The 18,452-nt window shown below is 36.2% G+C and overlaps 1 protein-coding gene across 1 annotated transcript; it reads right to left on the reverse strand.

Annotated features, from left to right (window-relative positions):
• Positions 1 to 3,216: 3,216 nt before the first annotated feature.
• LOC103403182 (probable serine/threonine-protein kinase At1g01540) lies at positions 3,217 to 6,340 on the reverse strand. Its single transcript, XM_008342017.4, has 7 exons — positions 5,412 to 6,340; positions 4,965 to 5,069; positions 4,705 to 4,827; positions 4,430 to 4,600; positions 4,208 to 4,337; positions 3,901 to 4,110; positions 3,217 to 3,701 (listed from the first exon to the last, which is right to left on the reverse strand). The coding sequence occupies exons 1-7, from the start codon at positions 6,032 to 6,034 to the stop codon at positions 3,543 to 3,545; spliced, it is 1,521 nt and encodes a 506-aa protein (XP_008340239.1). The 5' UTR covers positions 6,035 to 6,340; the 3' UTR covers positions 3,217 to 3,542.
• Between the last annotated feature and the right edge of the window lie 12,112 nt (positions 6,341 to 18,452).

Genomic DNA, 18,452 nt, shown 5'->3' on the forward strand with positions numbered 1-18,452 from the left:
TCAGTTTTAATTTGTATCCATATATTAATTTCTTTTTGTGTTAATATTTTTTAAAGTTTATTTGTATTTGTAACCATATATTTTTTTTGTATTTGTACTTTTTATTTTGCCAAATGTACCAAGTGGTGGATCCAGGATTTTAAATACGGAGGGTCCCAATAATAAATGTCAACAAATTAATAGACAAAAATAACATTGACAAGTTTAATTATAACATTGAAGTTTTATTCTTGGGTCTCTTTCAAGATTATTCAAATCAATGTAACACTTATTTTTTCTTGAACTTAAATTATCCGAATTTATAGAGGGTGCTATTGGCTTTGGTGAAAAATCTTTCCATGTTTCTTATTTCTACGTTACACAATTGATAAAAAAACACAAAACATATACTAGTTAACCAATAAACAAAAATTCCATCTAAATTCCAATAATTACATAAGTATACAAACATAAAACATATCAATAATCATATCAAATAATTGACTATAAACCTCCATCAATATCTAATATAATTTAATTGAGATTAGATTAGAATACCAAAAAACTTGCATGAATTTTGTGTGATGGTGTGGAGATTTGAAACAAATTGAGGTATGATATTGGAGTAAAGTTTGAATATGGGATTGGGTAGGATTTAGAATTTTAGGGTTTTGAAAATTAGGGAATTGGGGATTAGATGTGAAAATCAAAGCAATGGGATGGGGGAAGGGACGAGGAAGGGTGGGACTTGAGGGAAGTGCTAGCTGGGAATTTAAAACAAAATATACACTAACCACTACGTTTTGTATATTGTTTTAATTAAAACAAATTAAAACAATTGGCCAAAATGAGTGTTTTGGGCCAAGCCTTATAAAAGAAAACTTCTTCACACGGTTGTCTTCTCCGAAGACGTCGCTGCTCAGCCGTTGCAGCTTATGTACACAAGATTTCCTCCTCGAGTGCAAGGGGTCCCTATAAAATTTTAAGGAACGATTCAGGATTGCCGAGGGGTCCTGGGACCTCCCAGGTCCCTCTATAGTTCCGTTACTGAATGTACCCATGCTAATTATATGTACCCATTCATGTAAAACTTTTTAATCTTAAAATGTACTCATTCTTAAATATACCAATTTGTTATATGTAAAATGTACCCTTTTTTTATATAAAATCTATTCAATTTTTTTCTAATCCATTTTTAAACTTATATGGGTACATTCTTTTTTCTTTGATTTTAAAATGTATCCATGTAAAGTGTAATCGAATAAATATACTAATGTTATTAAGCCTAATATCTTTTTTTTCTTTTCTTTTTTTGTGATTTTGAAGAATGTACCCATGTTTTGATACAATAAATTTTTTGGTTAATTTTGATGAATGTACCCATGTTTATATATACACACACAATAGTATATTTATATTTTAATATTTTTAATCACACAAATTATGATTTTTTATTTAAAAATCTCATTTATGTAAACAACTAAAATTTCTAATTTTTAATTTAAAAAATTTAGTAACGTACATAGAAATAAATTATCACATTAATTTCAGAGACTTTGATCAAAAATTAAAAACCAATAAGGTTTCAATCAAAGAATATTCATAACTAAGGACCGCATCCAAAGTCTCCCAAAATAAAAAATCCTTCCCTTTCCTGTCCACTCCATGGGTTTCCATTTCAGCCGGGTATAGGAGAAGGGGTAATTGGCTTAGTATAGATTGTCGATAGTTCAAAATTACTATCAATCCATACAAAAGGGCTTGTTTTTTACTATGAGAGTGTCTTATGATTTTTGTCATAATTGAGCGTATGAGAATGATTGTAACATCCTACATCGCCCAGGAGAGTGGATCATGTAAGCCATATATATATATATATATATATTCTCATCTCTACCTAGCACGAGGTTTTTTGAGAGCTCACTAGGAAGTTCTCGTGTGAGTTCCTAGAAACAAAACCGTGAGGGCGTGGTCAGGGCCCAAAGCGGACAATATCGTACCATGGGAGAGTCGAGCTCGAGATGTGATGGGGGCCCGGGCCGGGATGTGACAATGATGCGTGATGGTGATGGTTAGGTTTGATTATTGGGTGTGTGTTTATATATAATCTTATTTTAATTATTAGTTTCATTTTGTACTTTATGATAATTATGCAATAAGGTAATAAAGTAATTACATTTACAGCTTAAGTTAGGTGTAGAAAGAAGTTATATGAGTTCAAATAAAATTTCTTATTATTGTATTATTCGAATCCTCTCACTTCCCCTTAATAATAACAAAATTTAAAAAAAAAACGACACCCGATATTCTCTCAATATCACATCAATGTATCCCTACTATATTTATGATAATATAATGAGGATGTGTTATCTATATACTATTGGGGATATGTTATCAATATATTATCTACTCAGATAATGTACAATAAAGTTTTCTAAACCCTACATATTACACCGTTTCATGATGTTACCAGTTGAGTAGCTCGTGAATTATCAGTAATATCTAATTTATAAAATATTATTAATATTAAGTGAATTAATAACATCACGAAACAGTAATGATGTAAAACTGAAAAATTTGTCAACTAAACTCTCACGAGGCGCGGAGCTATTTACTTGCAGGCTGTCAAGCTGTATCGGTTTACAACTACAGGATCCCCCACTCATAACAAAAACCATGTTACTGGCGGGGCCACAGCCTCCAACTACTTTTACCATGATTTTCATCGGTAAAAGACCATTCAATCATGCACTTTTGGGGAATTTTGCTTTACCAAGTTACTTTTAATTTGAATAAAATCAAATAACAATGATTGAAAATAAATCACGCTTGCATGCAAACAATGAACCAGGATCCTCTGCTGAGCAGTTCCCTAGGGATTCTAGGGATCCCGCAATCATGTCCGTTCATCGTATATCGTGCGGTTAGAAATTATATAAAATGTAAATTTTAAAATTCAAATATGAATAGTACCTAACGAAAACTGACCGCACGATATAAAATGAACAGACAAGATTACGGGATCCCTAGAGAACTGCTCAGGAGAGGATCCTGGTTCGCAAACAATTTAGTCAAATCTATTAAATCAGTATATTTTATTCTCTGCACATAAGTTTTAAATCTCGTCTCTTCCTGGTTTAGACGAATTTAATATAATAATTCTATAGTCTGTCACAAAAACATATTAAGGAATAAAAATGTTTGCCTCTTCATAGATGTAAACAAAATGCCACAAGATGATTCAAGAAACTATCATTTGGATTTGAAAATTTGATATATAAATACATACATAATATATATTACATTTTATTCAACAATGACAAAAGTGAGCAATAGTGGGACTAATAAATTACATTATACACTCATTGCTCAAAAAGCTCCTCTGAAAAATGGCATTTGCCTAAACAATTTGAATCAGCTCTTCTTGTGAAACTATATGGAGCAAAACACAAGCTATAGAATCAGAAAACACTGTGGAGTAATACCCCGTGTATGTAATTGGATAACTTCGTCACCGTTTGCAATGGCCGGCTACCGAATGACTGCAAGAACCGTCACCCGCGTCAAACTTTGGTGACATTGGCACTGTTTTTATTCCCAAACCCTGCAATGCCTCTTTCATACCCACTGCTATCACCTGGTTCAGTTACCTGCTTCTCTTTCGGCCCATTTTTCACATTGTCACCATCCAAGTGCTCTGCGTCCCTTTTGGATCTACGATCCTAAAATAAGTGTTTCACAAAACTCGATCAATAGCGAAACTGAACCAAAAGATCTAGATGAGAGAATTAATAGCATCAAAGGGGATAGATACGATAAGTCACTTTAGTGCATCGAACATAAAAGTATAACTAGTGCCAAATGAAATCAAACGAGAGAGAGACAGAGAACATAAATTGATTTTCAATCAGAAATGCATACATCTTTGAATGGGGACTCTTCAGCTTCTAGCATATATACAATATGTCCCAATTTTGGCCGCTTCTGCGAATTTGGATCCACACAACGTAAAGCTACAAGAAGAACCCGCTTCAATGCCCTGGAAGAAGGCTTCTCAGGTAACATGGGATCCAATACTGCCTCTGCATTTCTGTCAGCAACCATCTTCTTAAGCCAATCCACTAAGTTCACCTGAAAATATCGCATTTAATTAAAAGAAACATCAAAGGAAACTCAGGAAAGACAGAAAACCGGAAACCAGTAGAAAGGATATCTTAAGGATTCAGACCTCTTCTGGAGGCCGGCTATAATCAACTGGATTCCTTCCCGATAGTATCTCCATGATAAGAATCCCAAAACTATACACATCGCTTCTCTCATTCAACATGCCCGTACTCGCATACTCGGGAGCAACATAGCTTCAACAGGCAGAAACAGATTATTATCGCGTCAACACAAGAAAATGTAAGCGCACAAACATACATATATGCACATGGAGGGTCCACCATACCCAAATGTTCCCATAACACGCGTCGTGATGTAGCTCATCTCAGAACCAATGAGCTTAGCAAGGCCAAAATCTGACACCTTGGCATTCCAATGCTTGTCAAGTAAAATGTTGCTCGATTTTATATCACGGTGAATAACCTTGGGTTCCAGTCCTTCATGAAGGTATGTTAACCTACAAAATGAAATCAGTTATGATGAATGCCACCAATGAAGGCGGGAAAGAAGAAAATATCAAGGAACAAAAGCATGTGAATTCTAAATTGATCTGCATTGTACCCTTTCGCGGTTCCCAGTATGATATTCATTCGGATCTCCCAAGTAAGCGGACTGCAAGGCCCTACATCCCCATGAAGCCACTGTTCTAGGTTCCCATTGTTGACGTACTCATACACAAGCATCCTATCAACATAAACGCGGTTAAAAGATTTTGAGTCGATATTCTGATTGCTGTAGGCTTAATAAACTATAATTACGAGATCAAAAGCTACACTTGAGATAATGGAGATAGAGTGTAATTAGGCAAAAAAACAGAGTACCTATGAGCTCCTTCAGCACAGAAGCCAAGTAATCTCACTAAATTCTTATGCCGAACTCTTCCGATTGCCTCCACTTCAACCTTGAACTCCCTCTCAGCTTGCCCCCTTTAAAATAACCCAACTTCTAATCCATTAATTTAATTACAAAAGCTCACATTATCACAGTCATCAATCAATTACTCAATTAGTACAACACAAATTCTAACAAAGTCAAATAAACCAAACACAAAATAAACCTCATTATAAAAGAACTTAGGGCGGGTTTGGGATTGCTTCTCTGGAAAACACTTTTTCTCGTAAGCATTTATGCTAGAAGTTCTTTTATTACGAATACGAACACAATCAAATTTTTATTCAAAATCCAAGGGCTACCCGAAAAAACACTTGGAAGTGCTTAAAGTGAAGTGCTTCCTGAAGACGCATTTAAATTGAATTCAAAGAAAGCACCTGTTGTTGAGCAAGTTCTTGACAGCAACCTGGGTTTTATCCTCCAAAACACCATGGTAAACAATCCCATACCCTCCTTCCCCAATAACGTTGTCATCCACAAACCCTTTGGTCGCAACCTCAAGCTCTCTCAGAGTGTACCAATGCCCCCACCCCAAGTGAGAAACTTCGGGTCCCACCATACCGGTCTGCTCAACCGCACGCGCCTCCCCGCTTCCATGCGAAGAAGAGGACCCAACTGGGTAAGTAATCCGGTGGTCCTTCCCAATCTCAATGTGCACTTTCTGGTACCCAATTGGGCTCTCTTCCTCCGTCGGCTTCAGCAAGTGTTGCCTCTCGATTCTGGGAACTGGGTCGGGCTTCGGGTACGAGTAAGCTTGGGTTTGGGTCCGGACATGGTCAACCCGGATCTCCTGGATCTCTTTGAAGACGATTGGGGTTGTGGGTTTTGCTAAAGTTTTGTTCTTGGATCGCTTGGCGGCGAACCAGAGAGAAATGAGGACGAGGAGGAGCACGAAGGCGGCGCCGACGCAGACTCCAACGACAATCCAGAGACGGAGGCCGAAGATAGAGGTCTGCTCGGAAAGCTGGTCGCTCATGGGCTCTTGTGTTACATCCGACATTTAGAATTCTGGTGCTTTTTTCATAAGTGCTTGTGTGAAGAAGCTGTGAGAGTAGAGGAAGAGTGGAGAGGGAGAAGGAAAGTTATGGCAGCTGGCGTGATGGGACTATTTGGAATCGGAAAAAGATGTGCGTCTGTCTGCAAGCACAGAGAGAGAGAGTAGAATTGCTGCGGCTGCTTTCGAGTGAAAAGGTAACTACGCGCGCGGTTGGATTTGGTAGTTGGTTGGGGAGCTTCCTCAAATGCATTCAATGTGCAAAAATAGTAACTTCACTATGGAATTCATTGCTTAAGCCCCAATTTAAGGAGAATAAGAGGAATTGCTTAATAGTGTTGTGATGTAATATAAAGTACAGGAAATCAGTCGTTTGTTCTAAACATTCTTTCTTTAGTTAAAAATCTAATTTTGCCTACCAGGGCCAGTTTGGGATTTGATTCTGCTATGCTTTAAAAATAATTAACTGCAAAATAAAACATTTGAACGTTTGATAAACTGTATTTTTAAAAGTGTCGGGAGTATCAAAAACAGTGTATAGAATGATAAATAATGTTATTGTTTAAAATTAATGATCTTTTTACATGAATTAAAGATATTTTAATGGCTCAACTCTGCTTTTTTGTTAAAGTAGCTTTTAAAATAAACCTACATGTTATTTTCAAAGATATTAGGGTTAGCCGATCAGGTAGAGTGACAAACTTTTAAAATAACATAAACGTGTCATATATGTTAGCAAATGCTCTAAGTTAGCTAGTTGTCAACCTTTTCATTATATATTTTACTTATTTATTTTTAGGATAAATTGATGTTTGACTCCTTGAACTATTACCCAAGCTGAAATTGACCTCCTAAACTATTTTTTTGATAAATTAACCCCTTGAACTATTTGAAATTAGCCAATTAACCCCTTGTCGGTAGATTTCATCTACTATTTCGTTAAAATGCAAGGCAAATTACTCTTTCCATCATTAATTCTTACTTGTCAACTATAACCGCTAATAAAATTATGACATATGAACACAAAATAATGTGTAATGACATTGGAAAATTGTATGTTATGTACACGTTCGATTTTTTTACGTTTTCTTATTATGCTATATGTTTTATACATTATTTTGTGTCTATATGTCATAATTTTATTGTTGGTTGTCAGACAAGTAAGAATTGATGATGAAATGACTAATTTGCCCTTTAATTTGATGGAATGATGAGCGAAATCTAACATCAAGGGGTTAATTGGCTGATTTTAAATAGTTCAGAGGGTTAATTTACCAAAAAAATAGTTCAGGGGGTCAATTTCAACTGGGGTAATAGTTCAGGGGTTATACTGCATTTTACCCTTATTTTTATATACAAGTGATCTTGAGAAATGACTATATTGGATCTTAAGTGCATGTGCGGATACTCTTAAACATCTTAAGTTATAAGTCCCTAGACTCTTGGTCCCTTGATATTTCCGATATTTAAAGAGGTTCAAAGTTTCGCATTTCCAACTAACAAAGAGTTATGTAAACAATTGGTAAATGGGGTTTGTGCATTGCTATGAAAAAATATATACAAACATTGATATAATTTTTTTTTTCAAAGAAAGAAAAGAACTGTTGGCGAATAAAATCTTACATTGTTCATATGACAAGGTAATATACAATTAATATACGATTAATATATGAGAGTTTGCACCTTTAATATTACCGAAACCTTTTATGATAAAACACAACACCTAATTATAGGTGGTTAAGTTAGAACACTATCTGTAATGATGGTGGTGGACCATGTTGAACCTATAAAGGATCACGGATCGAAGTTTTGTTAATTTGAAGATAAACACTCGACTATTACAAGACTTGTAAGTTTAAAGATATATAATCTACTATTAACACTAAGTCTCATAATAAGTGTTGATAATTAGTTGGTAGCTTTCCTTTGTATGAAAGATATATAATGAAGCACTTTCCTAATGTAGAAAGTGAATTCTCCTTTGATAAAGTATCAAGTGAGTTGGCAACTAAAATTACACAATGTTCAAAGCATGGCCAATGTGATGATGCAAAATGAAGTAAAATGTCATATCTTGCTCAATAGGGAGAAATTTTAGGAAGAACCGATTGTTGTATAATTCTACAACATTCAATTCAAGTGTTGAATTAACTGATTTTTTTTTTAAATGATGGGTTTACAAGCAAGTGCAGATGCACATTGGGATCAAGGTGGTTCAAGGACCACCCGAGGTTAGGAAACAAGCATGTGAAGATTCTTCAACGATCCTTCGAAAATATGGTACAAGTTCCTTTTCTACCCATTAAGCATTTGATGTAATGTCTGTCAGGCTTATCTCGGAAGCACTCGGCAGGTTATGTCGACAACACTCAACAAATGCTCTCGATAGCACTCATCAGATTGCTTCAACAAACGTAAAAAATATGTTGACATGTGCACAACATGGTTCGTTATGATAACAAGCCCACCAAGTTTTTTATGAAATACTTCCGTAAATAAACTTAAATTTGTTTTCGCGCTTCGTGTCATATTTCTATCTAAAAAACTTGGACCTTTAACATTGGGACCCCCAAGATTCAAATCCTAAATTCATCATTGTTTACAAAAGTAATAAGATTGGTCTAGACAGGGTGTCCCATTAGTTTGGCAATCAAAAATTTTAATTTTCATCATTTTAGCATATTGATAACTCTATACTATCCACCCACTATAGAGTCGAATTTAAGCAATTTTTCTTCTTCGTACTCGAGACGCAGTTACTTAAACGAAAAAACTCTAACCACCCGGACCATACACTTAACTATTTCTTTTCGTTTCCTTGGTTTCTCACTTGATTGTGTATTAGGCAATGATTTGTGACGAACCTATTTCTTGTTTTTTTTTTCTTTTCACCAGCTTACATTGGAAAACACTTAATACGTACGTAATCTGTAGATGGCATCTTCCTACGTTCCATCGTTTTTAGGTGGAGGGACAATTTCAATGTCATACAATATTATAGTCACGGTCTCAATGTCTCATGCAACTCTCTCTCTCTTTATACAACTAATCCATTAATGTCATAATTTTAGTTTTAAAAGCTACCTACGACCTTCATTCATTTCATATATATACATGCAAGCAATATTCTTCTGAAATTATGTTATTAAACTGTCAATTTAGAGCATATACAGATAACATGACTATAAACAAATTACGATAGTGCTATTCACACATTTCATTTTACCTCATACACATCTCTAGTAATTTTTGTTCATTGATCTATTATTCGAACCAACGGCAGAAAATTGAGAGTGTGCAAGATGTAAAAATACATGTATGGATATCACAACTCTGAATATAATATTTCTCCTAAAGATATATCTAAAATATCTAAATTTGTGGTAGGATTTTTCTTTTATATTGGCATGGATCAACTTCTACTTTATTAACTTAAATTGATAAAACTACTAGATTTGTTTATAGTGGGATGATTTTATGTTTCAACAACTATGATGCATCGTATATGAGTGATCACCTATTTACGTATTGGAATCCACTCTACTCCAAACTGCCCCCATATTTTATTGGAAATTTTAACGAAAAGCTCTCGGTACTGTTCACTTTAACGAAAAACCATATTTTTACACTAAAAAATCAATCATGATACTATTCACTTTACCCTTTATTTTGTCATTATCATTAAAACTCAAAGTTTTCAAGTCATTTTCATTATTTTTCCTTATTTTATTCTAATTTGTTGGAACATACCACATTAAGAATTCCTTCATTATACTCCCTAAAAATTACTATGCTGATACATTTTTTCATTACATTTAATTCAACTAATTAAATCAAGGGTGTTTTAGATTTAGCCCCTTACAACATCTAAATAAAACCCAAAATTTGAATTTGATGCCATGTAAGATAAAAGATGTCCTTACATTTAAATTTATTTACAACACCATGCCACCAACATTAATATGGCTGTTACAATTTTTTTTTGTAGACTTTTCATTTATTGTCTTTTGTTTGTCAACAACATTCAATTAATTTAATTTTTTTTGCTTTTAATTAAAAAAGAAAGAAAGAAGAAGTTTTTTTCTTCTTTTATGTGAAATCGCCTAATCCAAATCTAATTAGTTCAATATACATTCTATTGAAAAAGTGGATACATTAACTTGTGATTTTTTTTTAAAAAAGGTAAAAATAAACTAGTAGATACATTGTGTAATGACCCGTCCCCAATTATTATGATTTTTATAATTTTAAAAAATGAATTTACGAAAATGCCCTTCGAGACAAAGTGTTGACTTTTGTTGACTATTGTGTTGTGTCACGTAAAGTTCATTTTCTTGGTGTATTCCCATAGTACTAGTCGCTACGGATGCATGGGCGCAAACGGAATGCAATTTGGAGTTATAACGAAGAAGTTATGGGCGAGTAAAAATAGGGACAAAATGGTAAATTGAATATTTTCTGGAAGGCTCCAGATTTTTGGAGCAAAATTAGGTGAGCCACGTGTGTGGTTGGAGCAAAATTTGGTGAGCCACGTGTGTGGCCTAGATTAAAAGAAAGAGTGGTTGGGCTGTGGAGATGGCAGATAATGAAGAGAATGAGGGAAAGGTGAAAGCCAACCGGGAGAAGAGAGAGATGGTGAGTGACCAATGGAGAAAGAAGAAAGGAGGGGAAAGAGAAGGGTGAGAAGAACGGGATCATGGATCCTTTACCGGTTCTCTTCAACCTGACTCGCAGAGACTGTGAAACTTGATGGATTTCGATGGTTTTTCCGGCTAATTTCTGACGATTTACGCCGAGGTATCACCTAGGAACTTCTGACCAGCTTTCCCTTTTTGATTTTCCACACAAATTAGACAAGATTTGGTCTTGGTTTCGTGGGAATGGCACCGGCAGCACCGTGGTGTTCTTGGTGGCAATTCGCCAATTTTTTAAGCAAAGTCCTTTGAAGGCGTCAGAACTTGTTTGGAGTTGAATCAAGAATCACCCTTTATGGGGTTCCGGTGGGTTTTCATGAAATTGAGGCTTTTCCCGACCAAATTGGCTTTGGTCACATGTATGAAAGTTACTCCACTCATTGAGATCTTCATTCTTGTAAAGTTTGAGAATTTTTAGAAATAGTTGAATTTCCGGCGAGGGGCCGAGGTGTCCCCTGACCTTCTTAGGATAAATTTGAATACCTTGGTTCCGTTTGTGAAGTCCGATTGATGAAATTCCGTCATTTGATCCTAGTTCCATTAAGGTCCGCCACTTGATTATTATAACAAATGACGATCCGACCGTTGGATTGTCACCAAACTTTGATACGTTATAATACGTAATATTTAAGGATATTAGAAACTTACGGATCGGGAATCCGACTTACGGATCTTCCTGAATATGATATGTAAGTTACATGTTCTATTGATAAGAATTCTAATACATGATTTGATAATTGTTCTAGGCGTCGATTGTTCGTGACGCCTTGATGGTTGTGCTAGGGAGTTGTAGTGCGAACTCGAGGTGAGTGGGCTTTTGGTTTTCTATATATATATATATATATATACGTGTATATGCTTTACATTTTCCCATAAACTGTTTTATACGAGCGTATTCTTTTAAATGTCATGTCATGCTTGCATTTCATTTTATTATATGCATTGGTATGTATATGTAAACTATTGTATGATGTTGCAGAGGCCAGGTAAGTTTCAGGTGAGTACTGTATGATGTTAGTGGTTGCATTGGTTATGGTTATACATATAGGCATGTATAGCTAATTATCCTGCACCCCGGTGTTAGTGCTCCCACCCGTGGTCAGGACACAATCATTTACATGATGTTCACCTCCCGCACCGCACGCTCACCTTGGATCCAAGTTTGGTGCACAGCCTTGTCGTACAGACCACATTAAGTGGTTCCAACTCTTAGGTGACCCGTGATTATTCGCACAGCCTTCACGTGATCATAACACTTGAGCGTACTTATTTACACTTATCCCTGTCGTACAGACCACATTAGGTGGTTCCGACTTGTGTGCAAGAATTAGTTAATGAGCTATAGTTTCAGCCATACAGGTCACGTTAGGCGACTCCGACTGGCATATCATTTTACATTGATTTATTTCACCTGGCTTACTTATTTCATTGCTGAGATACTTGACATGGCATATATTTAGTTTTCATTACTCTCGAGCATGATTTCTATATAGATATGTATTACTATTTTCTGGGAAATTATACGGGTTTTACGGCGAGTGATTATAACGTTTTCAAAGGGTTTTTATTAAAAACTTTATTTTCAGTCCCCCTCACACTTGTTTTACGCCCCTCCAGGTTTTAGCTGCTGAAAGTTCATATCGAAGAGGATTCATGGCGAATCTCAGTATAGGTGGCTACCTCTTAGGGTATGATCCTTACCCACATTACTGTACTTTACTTATGCTCTGACGTCGAGTGTGAAATGGGCTCATTCCCACTCACAACGCACTCTTGTCTTTAGGCACTTTTAGGTTTAAATTTATTCACATTTTTCACATCAATATACTTTATGGCTTCGTCACCTTCCAGGTGTCGGCCATCACAGTTCGATTCGAAGTCTTAGTGGACATTCTGGGTCGGGGTGTGTCACATTGTTTCTTGTAAAAACTAAACAATAGTTACATTATTTTCATAAAAACAATAAACAATATGTAATTTCTTTTAAGTTACACAATAGGTACACAATTTTCGTAAAAATTAAATAATAGGTACTTTATTTTTGGAAAAAAAAAAAGTATAAAAACATTGTTTCTTTTAAAAATTAAACAATTAATTTATAAGGTAAATTAGTTTGCATGTATTTTGTATATATGGGTTTGTTATTATGTAGGTAAATTATTTTTTTATGTATTTTACATATACTGGGTATATTATTTTTCTTTTTTTAAGCAATCTAACATTTTAAAATTTTAATAGTAGGTGCACTATTTGAATCAAATGTTTTTTTTTTGTAGGTAAATTATTTTGCATGAATTTTACATATATCAAGCATATATATGTGTGTGTGTGTGTGTGTGAGAAATAATTTACCTACATTAATATGTAAAATATAATTTTATTGACTTAATTAAGCATGTATAATAACATATATTAGACATGTTTTATGTTATTATATATTAGGCAATGAATTTATAACATTAATGTTTTTTTTTTTTTTGTAAAATCATTAATTCTCCCTTACCATCCATTCGCATAGCATTAATTATGTACATCATTCAAATAGGGTTTATAAAAATAAAAATAATAAAAAAACAAATAGGGGTATTTTAGGCATCCGAGTATTTTTAATGTGTGAAGTCAAACATAATTAATGAATTTGCTGATGTGGAATCTAGTCAATGGATTTTATTCAAGAAAAAAACTTATGTCGGATTTTATGTAGAGAAAATTAAGTTTTAGAGGCTAAAGTCATATTTTCAGTTAAATGAATTAGCTGTGTTAACAGAGAGCATTCTGAGATGCTTTCTTCTCAAGTTAATTACTTAATCCAAAGTTTGAGATTACGAGTTTAAAACTTTCAATTCTTCTGACAAACTATTCTCGCATTGTTCCATATCATTCTTATTTTCAAAAATATTAATAAATATGCATTTTCTTAAGCGCTAACATTAACAATATTGTCAATGCTCAAAACTTGCAAGTTAACAAATTAAAATAATTAGTCATTGGTGGGCTTGGGATAAAAATTAGAATGAAATAGACTCAATATTTATGTGATTCACCCTTCAAAAGTGGGCTACATCCACTGTAGCACTTGGCTAAGACTAAAATTCTCTCTCACTTCAGTCGTCGACCTCCTTACAAGAGTTTCCCACCCCTTTATGTAAGTCCTCAATGAACCCATAAGCCTTGGGCAAACCTAGTCTCACTTTTCTAGCATTTAATGTGCCACCCCTATCGACCAATGTGCTTATAACTTTTTAACCATCAGTTTGACATTCAGCAGTGAAGTGACGTTTACTCAGTCGGGATTACACGCTCTTCTAGAGCTATATGTGTTGAGTGACCTTCTCGGCCTTGATTATCTAACCTTGTCGCTCCGAGCAGCAGCCCAACTACCTTTATGTCCCGTCCTAAGCTCTTGCTTTTGATTGTTGGTTGACACATGGCCTGGTTAGTGTCTGAGTATGATGCTCTTCAAACCTTGTGCCATAAAATTGTCAGTTTGTCCACGTGCATCTAGCGGTTGGAAAGTAATTTATGTAGCCTTAATCAGACTAAGGTGGCAAGCAGATGACTTTAGTACTCGGATAAGTCTTCCTTTAACTCCATTGGGCCTTAGGCTTCTCAATCTTTTCTGGGTTTTGACTTCAATTGGACTTTCAGAACCTTTTTCCCCGAGCACACCATTTTGTGGGCTGAAAAAGACCCAGTAATAACAAGTATGAGTGAGTACCAAATCCTACAAAAAATTGTTCAAGGCTAAGATATCCGTTTCAAGTATTACCCAAAATGATAAAAAAAGAGTTTAAGACTTTTGGATTAAGTAACACATCTTCTCTCACAAAAAGTTTTCATTACCATTCCTAATCCTAAACACATGCTATCTCTAATATGTACAGAAACCATACTCTTATCCTAATTACTTTGTTTTTTAACCTACTCTATTATAGGTATTTCATTAAAGGGTAGAAGCCAAATTGACTTCAAAACCCAAAAGAGTTTACAAAGGATAGTTCAAAACGCTATTTAAAGGGTAGATTTATGTTTACTACCCTCATGTTTCGTGGTTTTCAACATTTAGTACATTAAGTTTTTTTTCGTCCCAAAGTCATACCTAAAGTGTAAATTTGGGACAATCTCATACATCCGTTAGTCAAACTGTCAAGTCTTCCGTTAACTGTGACGTGGCACGCCATGTGGACAATGACTGGGTGCCACGTGTCATCCACATGGAAATTTAAAATAAATAAATAAATAAAATTAAAAAATAAAAAAAAACCTTCATCTTCCCCAGGATCCCACCGTGTTCACCCCCTCCTTATCCCTCCATTCTCTTCCCCGCACCCATCCTCCTTGCACACCCACCCATTCCCTTCATTCTCCATCCCTTCTTCATCAGCTAAATACCAGTCAAAACCAACCACAATCAAAACCCATAAACCATTTCGCAGGCTAACGAATTTCCTTTCCCAAGAAAGGAAAAAACAATACTTGATTAAACGAAATGACGTCGAAGCGTAACCTGGTGCAATCGCCTTTATCGCACCTGATGGAGGTAGAGACGTCCGGCATGACAGGCCCGCCAAGGACAACGAGGTTGCGGGTCCGGGTCGGGTCAAGGTCAATGAGCATGGGCTTGTACGTGATGAGTCGGATGTCGTTGCAGAGATCGTACTTGGACCTGATCACCACGACGACCTTCTAGGCGGCGGATTGGGGGTCGGAGCGAGGCGCATTGAGGGCCATCGATTTTGGAGCAAACCCAATCAGACGGCGAATAAGTGGGTGGATACTGGGATCGAGGTTTGGGGATCGGGTCCGTCGTGTAAACCTAAGAGAAGGGAGGGAGAATGAGGAGAATGGGTAGGTGTGCGGGAAGGACGAGTGCAGGGAAGAGAAGGGAGGAAGGGAGGGGGTGAACGCCCATACCCAGAAATTTATTTATTTATTTATTTTAATTTTTTAATTTTTAATTTATTTATAATTATTTTTAATTTCCACATAGACCTTAAATGATAGTGGCGTCCAATCATTGTCCACATAGGCACCATGTCATCAGTTAACGATAGAGTTAACAGTTTGACTAACGAATGTATGAGACTGTCCCAAAATTTACACTTTAGGTAGAATTCTTGGACGAAAAAACTTGATGTACTAAATGTTGAAAACCACGAAACATATGGGTAGTAAACAGAGATTTACCCCTATTTAAAACATACAGCAAATTACATCAGGTCCTCAACAAGGAGGTCAGTGATAAATGACGAAGGGTAGTCCAGCCACACATTGATCTCTGATGTTCAAAATGTAACGAGCCATACATAGGCCACGATATTGGCTTGGCGACGTATATGGTTACAAACTCCTTAAGTGATCGTAGGAAGCCAGAACTTAGAGTCTTCAATGATGTTGCCGATGGTAGACAAGTTACGTGAGTGATTTTCACACTCTTTTTAGCTTATTATACATCTATATAATATTAGCCATTAATTTTGTTTGATTTAATTAATTCAATAACCATATATAAAGAAGGGTGTGTAAAAAATTGAAAAAGTGTGAAAATCACTTTCCAAATTTAAATTCATCAAGAGTAATGTGAGAGCAAGTAAATTCGAAGTTATTGCCTCAAATACTACTATTTTACACACTCGCAATGTGAAGTGCAAAAAGTTTGTTTATTTGTTATTTCCATATTACTTTTCTATTTCGATTTTGTGCAGTTTACAAAACCAGAAGTCGAAACGAACAAAATAACTGGTTTACTTCAATTTTGGTTTGATTAGACCAAATTTACCTTATTTGGGCTTAAATTCGTAAAATAAGGCAAAGAACATGAAAAATATATCATTTTAACTATTTGTATTATGATATTTATAATTTCACTTGAATACTCGATGCTTATAAAAATATCTAGACTAGTGCCACCTAGCAAGGGAGTCAAAAAAAGAAAGGGCAAAAGACTGTTTACTACCCTCATGTTTCGTGGTTTTCAAGATTTAGTACATCAAGTTTTTTTCGTCCCAGAGTCATACCTAAAGTGTAAATTTTGGGACAGTCTCATACATCCGTTAATCAAACTGTTAAGTCTTCTGTTAATTGATGACGTGGCACTCACGTGGACAATGATTGGACGCCACGTGTCAAAAACGGTCCCACGTGGATATTAAAAATTAAAAATTACAAAATTAAAAAAAATTACAAAATTACAAAAATTTAAAAATAAAAATTTCAATTTATGTCTTGAGGAAGGAAGGCGCTGGCGATGCCTCTTCCTTCTTTTTCCTTTCCTGTTGGTTTCTTTCCTGCTCTCTCACCCAAAAACTACCCAGCAACCCTTGCAAGGTTGCCCTCACGACCGAGTAATCCTCAGCAGAGGTTTGGGGGACGAAGGGAAAAGCTCAGCACGGACCTCATTACCTTCGCCCTCGCTACCAGCAGACCCATCTTCCTCTCGCTGCCACCGGCGATGATGGTGTACGAATACCTGGTCGGTCACCGGCGGAGGGATCGAAGGGGAAAATGAAGCAGGCCGAATGATATGCCTATCATACCGATTTGTAGAATTCGAATTCTTCATCTATGGAGTTTGCCCTTGAAATTTTTCCCAAATCCATTTCCGTTAATTTTTCCCTATTCTTGCTTGAAACCATTGCAGGCGCTAAAGATTTTATTTGTGTTTTCTGGGAAATGGATGGATTAATTCTTGGGTATATGAGAAGTCTTTTGCTCTTTTGGGTTGTTTGATGGGTTAATTCTTTGATTAATCCTTCCTTTTTGCCTTTTGGAATGGGAAAAGAAAAACGAATGTCGAGGGGTTTGGGGACGAAGGGAGAGAAAGAAACGGAGAAGCTGAAAAAAAAAAATTCAAAATAATCTTGGGCCGTAGGATATGAGCTAAACGGTTCGGATGGATTGATCCCCACTGGATCCGCAGAGAAAGATCCGCGCGAGGATCCTGGTCCCTGCGAATCCACCATTCCCCCTCCATCTTCAGCCGTGCGCCTCCAGATTTGCGGCGAGATCGAAGCTGTGGCACGCCTCCGGCGGCGACGTCGATTTCTCCTCCGCCTCGGTCATCCCGTCGCTGGTTCTCTGCGGAGTGGCTGCGATCAAGTTCATGGCGGACTTGGAAACTGACGAGTTGTTCGCCAGGAGGATGAACCCAATTGAGAACAGCGAGGCAGGTGCCGGAGAAGAAGACGGTACAGATGAAGATGGGTCAAAAAATTAGGAAAAGCCGGTGTCTTTTGCCAAGGTGGGGCACGAAGGTTTGAGCTCACGGGGCTGTCGGAGAGGAGATAAGGGTTGGGTGGGTGCAGAGAAGAGAAGGGAGGGAGGGAGGAGGGAGGGAGAATGGATGGGGTGTCGGGGAAGGGGTGGGGGTGGGTGAAGAAGACCCTTTAAAAAAAAAATTAATATTATTTTATTATTTATTTTAAAAATTTTAATCCACGTGGCACCCAATCATTGTCCACGTAGATGCCACGTCATCAGTTAACGGAAGACTTAACAGTTTGACTAACGGATGTATGAGACTGTCCCAAAATTTACACTTTAGGTATGACTCTGGGACGAAAAAAACTTGATGTACTAAATCTTGAAAACCACGAAACATGAGGGTAGTAACAGTCTTTTGCCCAAAAAGAAAAGAAAAAAAAAAAAAAAAATCCAAATACGATCCCGCCATTTCCCTCCGAATAAAAGACCCCTTTCCCGCCAAAACCACAAAATGTTGCCAGGTTTAT

This window comes from Malus domestica, chromosome 02, assembly GCF_042453785.1.
Source record: "Malus domestica chromosome 02, GDT2T_hap1".
Taxonomy (NCBI): Eukaryota; Viridiplantae; Streptophyta; class Magnoliopsida; order Rosales; family Rosaceae; genus Malus; species Malus domestica.

Coding starts and splice junctions, on each gene's coding strand:
- LOC103403182 (XM_008342017.4), bottom strand. CDS start 6,034: ATGTCGGATGTAACACAAGAGCCCATGAGCGACCAGCTTTCCGAGCAG. Junction 5,070..5,411: donor AAGAACTTGCTCAACAACAG/GTGCTTTCTTTG, acceptor GTTATTTTAAAG/GGGGCAAGCTGAGAGGGAGT. Junction 3,702..3,900: donor AAGAGTCCCCATTCAAAGAT/GTATGCATTTCT, acceptor CACTTATTTTAG/GATCGTAGATCCAAAAGGGA.